The sequence below is a fragment of the Camelina sativa genome, chromosome 19 (genome assembly GCF_000633955.1).
Source record: "Camelina sativa cultivar DH55 chromosome 19, Cs, whole genome shotgun sequence".
NCBI lineage: Eukaryota > Viridiplantae > Streptophyta > Magnoliopsida > Brassicales > Brassicaceae > Camelina > Camelina sativa.
Genome location: NC_025703.1, coordinates 10436755 through 10451520, shown reverse-complemented (window position 1 = coordinate 10451520; position 14766 = coordinate 10436755). Strand labels below are relative to the sequence as shown.

Here is a 14766-nt window from a genome sequence, read left to right as displayed (position 1 = left end):
ACCAAAGGTTTTTCGGGAGCTTCATTAGTAACAATAGCGTAAGTTGTCACAACCACATCATATTCTGCTAATTCATTAGGATCTTTGGTTCTATTTCCACCATGGTAGACTAACACAGAAAGTTTGGATTCTTCAGAAACCTTCTCCTCAAGTTCTCTTGCCCACTGCCTTACAACACTCGCTGGACAAACAATTAATGTACCAGCAGCTGGTCTCTTCCACTTAAATGCCCGTGTTGAAGAATTCTCTTCTTCATCTTTGGCTTTCTCCATATCTGAAGCGCCATTCTCATCATTACCACCAGCACTCAGAACCTTGAGCTCACTCGAAACCTTGAACTCTAGTTTTACATGACTACCACTTTCATGCTTTGCATTGTCTGACTCATCATCAGCATCCAGGACCAATGCCTCAATTTCTTGATTGCTTGAACTTTTGGACTTCAATTGTGACTCAAGCTTTTGCTTTAGGATAAGAGCAATCGTCGAGACCGTCTTACCAAGTCCCTACAGAATAGACGTTACATAGTTTGAGGTAAATATCCACGTAGCAAACTAACAGTATCACATATATTAACTGGTCAAGATATTTAATCAAATGTGACCTGATCATCTGCTAGTATCCCTCCTGAACAGTGCAAACTTCTCGTTTCCTTCTGAAACATCCATGCCAACGCAATTTTCTGGAGACCAGTAGTAATTAGTACACAAACCAATACCAATGGCCAGTAAATGGAAACTTAAAACATGCTAATACCTGATGCCTCATAAGAGGAACTGAAAGTATACCAGGATGTAGATCGATTTCGGTCATGGGTTGATTCAAACCCTGCAGGATTAAAGTACTTGATTATCAAAACTGCAACTAACACGCCAATTAATACCAGGTTGATAATGGAACAAAACTGAGCTTTCAACACATTTATAATGCACCAGCTTAAAACCGAAAAATAAATGCTACATAGAAAGTCAATGATCAAAATTATCATTATTCCTCAAAACTGAGAAAAAGAATGCAGCTCATTATTAATTAAAGATACGGAGTATAAAATTGAGTAGATTCAGCATAGTAGTATGACTCAAACATCAATTAGACATACAGACGCTTATATAACTAGTAATGCACCACGAATCTCTGACAAATATTTAACCAAAATAAAATGAGCCAGATTTAGAGTCCAGTATTGCTCCATATTCACTATTACAATCATATCAAGAGATTCAAAAGACCTAGCATATTGTTAAGCTGGTACACGGGGAAACACGAACTACCTACTCATTATTCGGAGGTAAATCATAGAACACCAAAAGTCTTTTTACCCGGAAATATTCAGCCAGCTTTTTAACAGGGAAGTAAACAACAAGCGGATAACCCATTCAAGAAGATTTCATAGAGTCGAACCCGCCCAATCCAACTAAGAAGAACCGAACTAGACATACACGCACAAAAGAACAGCTAAATGTTGAAGTCCATTATAAGAAAGGTTGGCTTGAGGATGAATACCTGTAGTGCAGCCTGGTAGACCAGCCTCTCATCGTTATTAGCATTCCTATCTTCATCAATGCCAAACCTGTGCACTGGATCACTTGAACCAGCAAGATGAGAAACAGAAGCCGACGTTCCATGATTCAGAGATGGAGGCAGGATCCTAACCCCATTCATGCCACGATGGATTCCTATCTCAGCATGGGCTCCACTATAATGATCACCAAAGGTACTCTTGTTGCGTACAGGTGACACAGCTGGACGACTATAATCCGAGCTAAAGCGACTCCCACTGGCATTACTTGTATTGTTAGGGCCGCTTCTAGAAGGAATGGGAGGGGGATTAAAAGAGGGTGGAAGGGTTCTTTTAAGAGCTTGCTGAGACGGCAGTCTCTCATAGTCAGCACTATCATGATCACCAAAGGTGCTCTTGTTGCGTACAGGTGACACAGCTGGACGACTATAATCCGAGCTAAAGCGACTCCCACTAGCGTTACTTGTATTGTTAGGGTCGCTTCTGGAAGGAATGGGAGGGGGGTTAAAAGAGGGTGGAAGGGTTCTTTTAAGAGCTTGCTGAGACGGCAGTCTCTCATAGTCAGCACCAGATGCATTCGAAATTCTCGAGTTAACAGTGTTCCCATTCCCTGAAAAAGGCTTAGAGACTCCAGGCTGAGAAGTTTCACTCAAGGCACTATGGCGAGAAGCCTGATTTGTATGTTCAGCCATAGCATGACTATTCCCTGTTAGTGTTAAAGGCTTAGAGACTTCAGGCCGAGAGGTATCACTTGAGGCACCATTGCGAGGAGCCTGATTTGTAACTTCAGGCCTAGCATGACTACTCCCTGTTAGTGTTAAAGGCTTAGAGACTTCAGGCCGAGAGGTATCACTTGAGACACCATTGCGAGGAGTCTGACTTGTAATTTCAGCCCTAGCATGACTATTCCCTGTTAGTGTTAAAGGCTTAGAGACTTCAAGCAGAGAGGTATCACTTGAGGCACCATTGCGAGGAGTCTGATTTGGAATTTCAGCAATAGCATGACTATTCCCTGTTAGTGTTAAAGGCTTAGAGACTTCAAGCCGAGGGGTATCACTTGAAGCACCACTGCGAGAAGCCTGATTTGTAATCTCAGCCCTAGGATGACTATCCACTGTAGGTAAAATCATTCGAGGAAACGTTCTCCTGCCTGCAAGGAAAAGAACACAGCATCATTGTCGATTTACTCCATAAAGCTACCAAAACCAATCTCAAAAGAAAGACAGAAACTGACAAAGGATATTGTCAAAAAAACTGTACCAGCTAGCCATGGGGGATTTGCCCTGGTTTGAGGCGGTGACCTAACTGGCCTAATAACCTCGTCATCACTATCACTACCTGAACTAATTTCAATAGCAGAATCCATCGTAAGATCAGCACTAGGTCTCTTAAGAAACCGAATCAGCCTGCGAAGCAAAAGAATGGTGTTAATTCTCCAAAATGAAACCAACCACTACAAAGCCATTATGTAGAATCAAATAAGACTACTCCGGAGCTATATAATACACCCACCATTTGAACTAACATTCGAAAACAAAGCATCACCCTAAGCAAAAAGTAAAAAAAATCAACAAAAAGCATCAAAAAATAAGTTTGATTTTCGAAATGATGTAAAGTTGCTGACTTGGCGACACTACTCTCGAAACGAAAAAATCGGATGAAACGAAAACCCTATTCAGTGTAATCGGAAACTATTTTAGCAACCCAGAAAGCCATAGATGGAAGGAATCAAGCAATGGGCGGGATATTAAAAATCAATGGCGGGATTTGGATACGTAAAAACCTACACGATGAAGTAAAAAAGTAAGAAAAGTAAAAAAATACCAAAACAAAAAGTAAAGGAAGAAGAAGAAACAGAGCTCGAAATCGGGGAAAATGGAGGGAAGGAAACAGTACCAAGGAAGAAGCGAGTTAGAGATGAAAGACGCCACTGTTCATTTAGGGCTTTTTTTTTTTTTTGGTTTGCTCTCAGAATCTGTCCTTCTTCTTCACAAATGTTGCGGTTTACGACGAAGAAAGATGATGATGGTACGACTTGATGAGTTAACCCCTATCGTACAGTGTACACTTTCAATCTTCTGAAGTTCAAAAAAAAATTCACATTTTGCTCGGCCCACCATGACGTCTCTCGGCCCATCTTTTATTCCCACGTCTAAAACCTCTCTCGACCAGTCTTATATTTCCATGTCCACTCCCAGTGACCAGTGCTTTTTTAATTGCAGCGACAGTTTAGTTTTGTTGCTACTACTTCTTAGATTCAAGTTCAATATCTTCTTGTAACGCCAATGTTACAGCAAATAAGCAGACAGATAATGAACGAGGAAAAATAAAAAATGAATTCGATGTTTTGTTCAATGGAAAAGGAAAAGGAAAACGATACACCTCTCTCTCGGAAGTTCACAAAGAGATCTTAAAGCAAAGGAAGTAAAAACAAAAACTCATTTGCTTCTTCTTTCTTTTATAAAAATGTTCTTGGAAACGGATCCTAAAACCTCGGAATAAACAACACAACATTAACCCCTCTGGTTTTGTTCAACTTTGCCAAAAAAAAAGCCTAAACTGATGAAATAGAATTTAATTTAACCGAAATCCTGCAGCTTCAAACCCACTACTGCTGCAGTCTGATCTGTGCGCCAGGCTTATTTGTCTGCGGTTTTTTATATCCGGTCCTTTAACCAACTGTTAATCCGAAACCAAACTTATAGTCCTTCTTCTTGTGATCCAGCTGAATCAAACAAAACAAAACCACAGAGTTTTAAAGGCAAATCCTTTTACTTACTGTTAATACAAGAATAGTGGATATATAATTAAGTAAAGATAGATCATTGTGTACCTCTGCAGACAAAAGAAAATTGAGTCCCATACTCAATCTTTCTTCAACGAGCGCGGATGCAACTCCGTTGGAATCGATTTTTCCCCGCACACGAGCCTAAAACAAAGCCAGATTATTTTAACTATACGGATTTTGAATGTTCTTTTGTTGCTTTGTTTTTCAATTCACTTACAGTCCAGAATAATATGGCAACATTACTTACCTGTCTAAGAATGTAGTCATACCCAACACTAGCTGTAACATCTCTTGAAAAGTAGTTGAACATGAAATCAGTGGCAAGTGAAACCTGATAATGTGTCATGATTCACGGAAAATAATGATTATGTCAATGATTTATCTCTCTACTCTACAAAGTTTTAAGATGCAATCAAATGACAACGGTACATCACCTTCTCTGAAATCTTCTGAACATAGTTCATAACAACAGCACCGGTGCTAGCAACTTGTGCAGTGGCAACCTGTTAAAGAAAAGTTCTCAATGTGATGGGTATATAAACTGAGAGTGTTCACCAATAAAAAAATCTTATCTACATTCTACAAACTGAGTTTTTGAACCTCTCAATTTATAAATAGCTTGAAATAAAAAGAGAAGTGATAAACAGTGAGCTATCTTATAAATCAACTGAGAAGAACTACCATTTTATCTGACTCGTATCTAGCAGCATAGCCTATTCCCGACTTTCGAGGCACACCAGCCCAGAAAACTTCACCACCCAAGGATAGACGGTTTGTAACACTCTGTACAAAAAATTATGAGAGTGTAGTGAATAGAAAGAGCCAATACACAGGTAATAAGAAATATGCTTACATGTACCATCCTAAAAAGCTTTACTATTTTACTGATCAAACGAACGACTGCCCACGGTTAAATGATAAATATTACTATAACCACAGACCCAAAGCATGACAAAAGAACGACTCGAGGTTCTTCTATCATCTATGTCACAGCTAGATGACTCAAGGAAAACAGTACAAGGTTAAACATTCAGAGATGGGTACACCCTATCTATTTGACTACTCACTGAGAAATCAATAAAGTTTCAGCTATAGCACGGGACAACTCCAACTTACCTGTATATAAGTTGCTCCAATTAGAGCACTGTTTCCAAGCTGAAGCTGGGCTCTGTAGTCTGATCCCTACATAAATGTGAGAAAAAGAAAAGAGATTCGAAATTCGATGAACCAAATACTATAACCAAGGTGTATCAAAAGGAGAGGAAGTTATGTAATATAGAGATTTTTCTTACCATGTAATCAAAGTTGAACATTGCATGTGACAGATGTGGCTCATTTGTTATCTGGCAAAGAAAGTAAACAAAGATGACAAACACAATATAACAGAGAGAATGAACGTAATATCCAGCTACACCACAGATTAAACAAATTGTCTAAAGTTGCGGTATTCACCTGAGCATTCGCCTTCACAATTAACTTATCAGTTAAATCCGCTTTCAATCTCGCATTTAGTCTACCATCAGTCATAACCCTTCCAATAAGCATCAACTGCATATTAACTTTGTCATTTTCATCTCTTTCATGACAATAAGAATATCAAAACAGCTGATTACCAAAAAAATTACCTTTGGCTCAAAATAATTGGCACCAAACTCATAATGGGCAGTTGGAATTTTGATTGTTTCAGCGGACTGAGAAGGAACTTCTGTTGGCCCCATCATTACACTGTTTAAACATCAATATACATACTTAGTGAAGAACACAAATAGAACCATGTCCTTACCAATAGCTATAAACATAATCTTATTACCTGTGACTGAGAGAAAACTTTTGATTCAACGCCTTGGTAAAGTCGAAGCGTAAACCCTCAAAATTGTCCGCCTTTAAAGACACTGCAAAGCAAAATCAAACCAGTTAAGAAACCAAGAAAAGTAAAATCAAAATGCTAAAACCTGACATCAAAACAGTAAGCAACCATTAGGAGAGACACTCAAGATTTCCATATGACTAAAACATAAAAAGAACGCAGTATGGATCACAAATCTATGGTTTGAAAGAGATTAGAAGCAGCTAATAAGAGTTCAAAAACTTGATGTGACTATAAGCCGTTGTCAGTTAGTTCTATCTGAGAAATGGATTTGGACCAACTCCGAGGCAGGTAAACACGGTGAACAGATTCTAATCCGGATCAATTGAGCAAGTCTTAAACACATTATATCGGTTTCTACTGTATATAAATCTCCAAAGACCTTGAAATGATTCATTAGAAACGAGATAATACCCTAAAGTGGTCGACTTTATCCAATACAAACAAGAAGAGAGCTAAATCTCTAACAGAACAATACAATGCACTCAAAAGCCACACTCATTTGATCTCACAGATCAAAGAAACCCACGAATTGAGATATCCGAGAAATGCAAAATTAAGTTCTAACGGAACCAAAAGAAAAGAAATAAGACTAAAAAAAATATAGATCGGAAATGGGATATAGGATATACTGAACTGAAAGCTTCACGGTGGAGTTCCTCATAGGGAACAGGGGAAGGGAGGTTGGAGTAATCAACTTTCTCATCGACTTTAGTCTTAGCATCGACTTGTGCCGCCGTGAGAGGTGGTAGAAGATCCGCCATCGCCGCCACTACCGCCTTTGAAATATCCTTTACGGCGACAGTAGAACAAAATGGGAAGAAGAAAAAAAAAAGGAAAGGAAGACGAAGAGAAGTGTAAGGGTTTTCTTCAGTTTGGAGGCGAGAGTCTTGGCAAGGGTTTTGTAATTATACCAGTTCTGGTTTTCTCCGGTTTGTTGTGAACCGTATCGAGAACCGTTCGTTCGCCTGTCTCGCACCTGATTTGATTTAATTTAATTTCCAACCTCTAAAGTGGATAAGCGTCGTCGTCTATCATCCAATCACTTAATTTAACAAAAGTTAGTAAAAAAAAAAAAATGCAATGAAACTGGTTACATAAATTAATACTTGGTTTAGAATAGAGTTTGTGGAATGTCTAATGCTTAACTTAAGAAAAAAAAAATACAATTTCTTAAAATAAAACACAATGAAATGGGAGATTATAACGTGATATAAGTAGAATTATTTGTCGTAGTTATTGTATGTTACAAATACAGTAACTATTCATCGTGACTTGTGTCTGTACTAGATTGTGTATTTGTAATTCATTTTTATTTGTCTACTGCAACATGTCATCATAACGAAATGTATGATGATGTAATGTGTGACAAAATAATAAATATTTTCATACTGGATGTATAACATTAAATTCTTCATTTTTTGTTTCCTCTTATGCCCATTTCCAGTGAACAAACAGTCTTCATGTTTGTTTCCTCTTATGTTCATTTCCAATGTGAAGTAATCTTTTTCTCGGTTAACGCACTTTTATGTCTATCTCACAACAAAAGCTTATCTTCTCTCACAACAAAAGTGAAAATAAGCTTTTTATTTGTGGCCTTGAATTAGCAAACAAATTCTTCTAACAAGAGACTTTGGATATATATGATCTGAATTATGTGTACTAAGATAATGACAGTCTTGAGTCTTCCACAGGTTAATCGTTGTATGCAGATTGGTTTTAGAGGCTGCGATTAAAAGAGCACGTAAGGCATTTGAGGCAGCACAGCGTAATGCAAATAACGATTAAGAGAACTCATTGACCAATATAATTGCAAAGAAAGATGACACTGACTAGAGACCCAAGGAGACCCTTGACAACATGTCTTTCTCACATTAGCTAGTCTCTTGATCCAAAGGAAATTTTTATCTTTGCTGAGATGAAAAAGGGATGCTGATGACTTTTCTGGATGAAACAATACTCTTAAACGTGACCGAGAGGTTTAACATTTCACATATACCACATATACCAATGCCAAGAAGACTTGACCTACATACATCGATTCCTTTATTACCCTTTTCTTATTAAACACTATTAAGGATGTGGAAGTTGTGAACCAATAATCTTATTAGCGCACAAGGCCTAAGTTCAAGATACCCCAAGAAACATCAGGCCAAGATTGATCCTGTGACTTCATGAGAAGAACTCTAACCCAAGCAATCCAACCTTCCCATGACATCCTCTTGTCCCAAGGACTTCCCCATTGCAAGAGCAGGAGAAGCCCTTTCTCTGCCTCTATCTCTGCTTCTTTGAATCTCTTCTTTCCCAAATACACTTGACTCAACAACACATGTGGCTCTCCAACAAATGGGTTCTTCTCAATACAACCCAACAATATCTCCTCTGCTCTCTCCAAGTACCCTTCTTTGCTGATGTCACTACTCACAACTTCCCAGTACATCTCCCTTGCTTCTATCTGCTCTTTTGCATCCAATACCTGGTCCATTACATGTATGTGGCTATCAACAACAAGCTTAATTATACCCTTGACAACAACTGAAAATCTTGAGACACTGCTCTTTGATAATGAAGTTTCCTACCAATAATCACTTTTTAAAACTGTCATATCATGAAAGCATCTTAACCGTAGGTTACAAACGAAGACACCAGAATGATCTAGACATGAAAAAAACCAGCTAACTAGATACAACACAAGTAACAGTTAAATTTCTGATAGTAACTAAAACTCTCAGTCTATGTTCGCTTTCATCTTTCTTTTATGACCAAGTCTCTTTATGAATTGTGAAAGCTACTAAATTAAAGAAGGTACAATCCTAGACACGATGAAACAAAACAAATTTAGCTTAACTAGATAAAGAACACCACTTTTAGTAGCTGGACCCATGCCCGGCTCTACACATGTGCGGGAGGTGCTAGAGTTCTGGGTCCATGAATTTTTTTGCATTTTTTCTTTACTGAATCCAAAAAAAATTATACCTCAAAAGTTACAGGAAAAAAAAACCATTTTTTATTTTTCAGCTCAGGGACCTCAAATATTTTGAGCCGGGCTGGACCATACCTTGGTACAGAAGCTGAAAACTGGAGGCACCACGAGCTCAATATCCTCATCTCTCTCTTTTCTCAACACAAGTCCAGAACCAGAAACCCTTCTCCTCTCCTCCATCAAAATCTCCTCTTCTCTCACAATCAAACTAAAAATCGCTCCCATCCTCGAATTCGAATTCATCCAGAGCCCAGGCTTCCCATTCCCAGGCCATAACGCAGCCACGTTATTCCCTCTAAACTCAAGCCTCCCATCATGGTTACAGAAGAGCTCATCTTGAAACCCAAAAAGCTGATCACTAAAATCCGCCATAGTCATCAACAAGAAAACACCAATGACTCTCCTCGAAACAACGATTTCTTCACCTGTCTTGATATATGTTTCACAGCAACACCGTTCTCAGGAACCAAACCATTCACCTTCTTCCTCCACTCTTCATCCCCATCGAAAACCCCTTTCTCCTTTGCGTTCCTCAACGAAGCCTCTGAACAACCAAGATGCTCAACGAGCTCACGATCAGAGTACTTAAACAAAAGATCGTCGTGAATCAGAGTCTGTCTAGGAACAACGCAGAAGAGATGAATCAACGACTCGGCAGCTTCGCCGACGTGATCACGGACTACGTCACGGCCAGTTGAAGGATCGAAGATGGCTAAATTGACATAGGAGTTGGAGTAAGCAGAGTGGAATAGACCGCAGAGGCAGACGGATTCAGGAGCTTTCCATAGCTTGAGGATCTTGTAGATGTCGATCAGGTGATCTAAGAAGCTTCCGTGTTTGTGCCAACACTCGCCGGCACCGACGCTTTTGAGGACGGCGATCAACGACGGGAGTTTCGGATCGATCTTCTCTAGCTCTCCTCGGAGAAAGGGACGGGCTGATTCTAGAACGGCGTCGTTTGGTGATGAACCCATTTCGTCTCTATCTCACACACTCTCTCGTCTCTTCTGTTGATGATCGCTTCTTCATTGTCAAAAAAAAAAAAAATTACCTCTCAAAGTTTGTCTGATTATTAAAACATTGACCAGGTTAATATTTTTATGATTTATTCAATTACCTAATACCATTGATTCTGAGCCGTTGATTTGTTCATCAACGACACCTTTCCCACTTCTCAATAAAAAGATATTGATTACCAAAACCTTGATTAAAAGGTAGAAGAAGAGAAGTAAGAGAACTAGATAAGTATAAGGGTTTTCTTCAGTTTGGAGGCGAGTCTTGGCAAGGGTTTTGTAATTATACCAGTTCTGGTTTTCTCCGGTTTGTTGTTAACCGTATCGAGAACCGCTCGTCCGCCGGTCTAGCACCTGATTTATTTTAATTCCAACCTCTAAAGCGGATAAGCGTCGTCTATCGTCCAATCAATTAATTTAAAAGAAGTTAGTTAAAAAAAATTAATAAATGCAATGAAACTAGTGCTTTACAGCACACGAAATGACACACGTTGTAATTTATTTATGTATATTCATAAAATATTTTGGTTTATATATTTTTTATAATTACAAAATTAAAAATAGTGTTAAGTAATATATTTAGTTTACTTACATGGTAAATACTAAAACATATTTAGATAAGTATGTTATTTAGATATCGTTAATCCTTTGCACGGTAACATATATACAATGATCGTTTTGCAGTTTTTAAGTGATAGCGCTATGATTAAAAGGTGTTAAATTCAAATATCATATTTTAATTTTGCTTTAGTTTGGACTATTGCACATATATAATCTACACGTAATTATTTTAGTTTAGCAAAGACATCTCGTCCCATCCCGTCTTGCCATATCCCGTCATATTTCTTCTCGTCCCTACCCGTAACATTTTTTATATCCCATAACTAGTCTCTTTTAAAAATTTTATCGTCCAAATTTTTTGGGTAAGAGCATAACTAATTTTTATGCTTTTCTCACATTTTTGACATATAATTTATCTTCTTCTACAATAAAAAAATTTGTTGACAATAAATAAATTATAAAACTACTTTTTTTGGTGAATGCCAAAGGGTCAAAGGCCGCTATAATTTACTAGAAAAGAAAAAAAACGGTTACACGCAAATCCGTCTATGGCACCGAGTACCATTAACATCATCATTAACAAAGACTCAACTATAGTAGGAGCTACCGTAAAAACAATATTTAATGTAAAAAACTACTTACTAATATTCAATTTTGCAGATATATAGTAATACAATATAGTCAACCAATTGTAATTATTGAATTTCAAAGTTTTAAATACTTATTTTAAGATAATTACTATTTAAAAATACAAATATAAATTGAAATTTTTTGGAGCATTCTCAAAATACTCCTTTTAAAAAATATTCATCCATGTTAACTATTTTTAAAACTACGCTTCGTTATGTACAAAATGACTAAATCACCATTTTTGAGTGAAAGCAATAATGTACAGTTACCACAATCCAAACAAAATTCCGCCAAAAACTATACTTTTTCCGCCAAAATCAAAAATTTCCCACCAAACAATGAAAAAAAATTGGGCCAAAATTATGGAATTAGATTTTCCCACAAAAGATGTTGAAATTTATAACTTTTAAAAACCTATTAAAACCTTTTAAAAACCTTATACAATATTTTTAAAATGTTTTTAAAATGATTTTTAAAGGCATTTACAAAGTTCTTATAAAGATTATTATAAGGTTTTTATAATGTTTTTATAAGGTTTCTACTTATATAAACCTTTTAAAAATCTTTTTAAAACCTTTCAAAAACTTTTTAAAAACTTCTTAAAAACCTTTTAAAATCTTTTAAAAACCTTTTAAAACTTTAAAAACCTTTTAAAACTTTAAAAATCTTGTAAAAATTTACAAGGTTTTTAAAAGGTTGTCTTGAAATTTTTGTTTTGGCAGGAAAATGTGTCGGAAATTTTTTGACGGGAAAATTTTGGTTTTCATTTTATTGATTAAAATATTTTTAAAGTAAATGTAAAATGGTCATTAAAAATTAGAGGAGGGCATAAATAAAAATGGCCAAAAAGCGTATTTTTGAAAAAGGGTATTTCTAACAAATTTTCAATCTTTGCTTCTTTTTTGGTTTTTAAACATAATTTTTTTATAATTTTTCTTAAACAACAAATGTAATCCATGAAACATTTTATTTTCATAAATATATATTATTTTTATTTATGATTACAAAATATATTAGTTACATAAGAGGTTTTAATAGGTTTTTAATAGGTTTTAGACAATATTTACAAATAAGTTGATTTTAGATATATTTTATATATCCATTAAAAAACAAACGCTTGTACAAACTTTTTAGATATATTTTTTCGAAAATTTTTTGGGCGGGAAAATATGTCGGAAATTCTTTTGGCCGGAAAATTTTGTTTTTCTTTTTATTGAATAAACTATTTTTCATCTAAGGGTAAAATGGTCACTAAAAATTAAAGGAAGGCAAAAATAAAACTGGCGAAAAAAGTGAGTATTTTTGAAAAAGGGTAATAGAGTATATCAAAAAGGGTATTTTTAACAAATTTAAAAAAAAAAATTATAATTCACCCACTAACCATACTAACCATATAAACATTATATACTATATATTTTATGTATTAATTACATATATTACCTTTATCCCAACCACCCCTACCACCACAACCACCACCACATCTGGTTTAGAATGGTCCATACGCTGTAAGCGTAGTTTTTTTAACAAATTACCATTATCCAAAAAAATAAAGAAAAAAAAAAACTCAAAACTGACTACTCCTTTAATAATGAGCCATGATTTAATGGGTCGACACCAAGCCCATTCTAAGTTAGGTTTCCAGAAAATTCTGGGCATATAAATGCACTTTTTCTTTTTTTTCAATATCTTTTCACGATCTCTCTTTTACGATCTCATCCCTGTAAGGTAAATCCATGAATCTAAGATCTTTTGATTACTATTAGATAGATCTAGTAGGTATAATCTTTTATCTGATTAAGTTATCCGATCTCTTTTGATGATACTATTAGATGAATCTTCTAGATTTTAGGATTTGAGATATAGTGAGGGATATGTGAGAATGATTATTTAAAGGATAAGAAATGATAAAAATCTCTTTATTTGCTAATTGAATTTTCATAAAATTTGATTTGTTAGTGAATTGACAAGTTTTGATAAGTGTAAAAACCTAAATATTTACAAACATATAACATTTTTTGGTACTAAATTTGTTCGTGCATAGAATGATTAATCCTATTTGTAATACTAATAAAATTTATCAGTTGACATCTTTGAATATAAATAAATAATAGTAATAATTAGATGGTGGAATCTACTTTCGCTTAGACTTAATAGTTCTGCTTAATTACAAATCATCAGTAAAGTTTAATCATTTAATATCGTAATAACTGGTCATACTTCACGAATGGATAATTTTGTCAATCATTGGATACAAAAGTCCTCAAAATTGAATACCACATCTGAGAGAGCCTAATGATCCACAAAACTGCCAGCTATCAAAATAAATTACGACAATATTAATTTAGGAAAAGCTTAAAAATACCTTATTTATATTTATACGGAAGTTTAATATCTTATATTTTTCATTGGAATATAAAAATATTTGATTTAAATATTATTGGACTAAAAATACATTATCCTTATATCTATGTATACATTTTTGGAGACATTTATGAAATAATCCTAAAATTCATATCTATTTACAATCATGTCATTGACATTAATTATTAATTTGTTTTTTATTTAATTAATTAATATTAAATTTCTATTTTTGGAAACAAGATTTCTCATCCTAAATAAGTTTGAAAACAAGATTTCTTATTATTTTTTGACAATAAGAAACATATCTAATAAAAAAAATCGGTAATTACACTTAAAATCTTTTATGAATATATATATATATATATATATTTTGTCAAACTTATGAATATAATTTTTTAGTTTCCAAATTAGACAATTTATAACAAAAGATAGTTAATGTGATAGCTAGAATCCCAAAATTAAATCAAAATAATAAGGTGATTATGAATAATTATTTTAGAGAATCTAATTATTTTTTAAAAAAAAACTCTATAAAATTTATATTGTTTCCTGTAATTTTGTTTTAATGCCATATCTTCCTATATATTGAACTCAGATTTTGTGTCTTTAATTATGATAGCCTCACGATAACCAAGTGGTTTTTTATGCCTGATTGGTAGTCTTTAGCCAGATGGTCCTACTTAATAAAAAAATGTTATATAATTAAAGAAAAAATGTGATTTTGAGAAGAAAATTCTTTATAGGTAATAAACTTTCCATTCAATTCAGATTGTTTGTAGAAACTAAGTGTTTTACATAAATTCAGTTAACTGTTATAGGACCAAATGCCATTAATTTTGGTGTAATTGTTCTACATAATTTTGAATTTAAACAATCATTCAAAAAAACTAACTGGATTTTTAAAGGTACCAAACATATTTACCATTCAATTTGATATCTTATTCAAGAAATAATAATAAAATATAAAAGATATTGCTTGCTCAGAGATTTATTTTTACTTTTATTACGTATTTAAAACTAATTTTTACTTTCACGGGTTTCGTA

At 34.8% G+C, this 14766-nt stretch overlaps 2 protein-coding genes and 1 pseudogene across 2 annotated transcripts in view; all 3 read right to left on the bottom strand.

The window, feature by feature from the left end:
- The window catches only part of LOC104765875 (helicase-like transcription factor CHR27), a 7284-nt gene extending 3760 nt beyond the window's left edge, over positions 1–3524 (bottom strand). The window contains exons 1-6 of the mRNA XM_010489661.2: positions 3416–3524; positions 2780–2925; positions 1504–2669; positions 757–828; positions 605–682; positions 141–506 (exon numbers count right to left, since the gene is read on the bottom strand). Coding sequence (XP_010487963.1) covers positions 141–506; positions 605–682; positions 757–828; positions 1504–2669; positions 2780–2885 — 1788 coding nt within the window. The 5' untranslated portion in view covers positions 2886–2925; positions 3416–3524. The remainder of the gene's footprint in view (positions 1–140; positions 507–604; positions 683–756; positions 829–1503; positions 2670–2779; positions 2926–3415) is intronic.
- LOC104765874 (mitochondrial import receptor subunit TOM40-1) lies at positions 3887–7052 on the bottom strand. Its single transcript, XM_010489657.2, has 11 exons — positions 6812–7052; positions 6118–6199; positions 5933–6032; positions 5760–5855; positions 5600–5650; positions 5424–5489; positions 4989–5090; positions 4742–4810; positions 4555–4638; positions 4353–4448; positions 3887–4244 (listed from the first exon to the last, which is right to left on the bottom strand). Exons 1-11 carry the CDS (start codon positions 6936–6938, stop codon positions 4191–4193), a joined length of 927 nt encoding a protein of 308 aa, XP_010487959.1. The 5' UTR covers positions 6939–7052; the 3' UTR covers positions 3887–4190.
- Positions 8089–10389, bottom strand: LOC104765873 (annotated as a pseudogene).

Coding starts and splice junctions, on each gene's coding strand:
- LOC104765874 (XM_010489657.2), bottom strand. CDS start 6,938: ATGGCGGATCTTCTACCACCTCTCACGGCGGCACAAGTCGATGCTAAG. Junction 4,449..4,554: donor ATGACTACATTCTTAGACAG/GTAAGTAATGTT, acceptor GCTTTGTTTTAG/GCTCGTGTGCGGGGAAAAAT. Junction 4,245..4,352: donor ATTTTCTTTTGTCTGCAGAG/GTACACAATGAT, acceptor TGTTTGATTCAG/CTGGATCACAAGAAGAAGGA.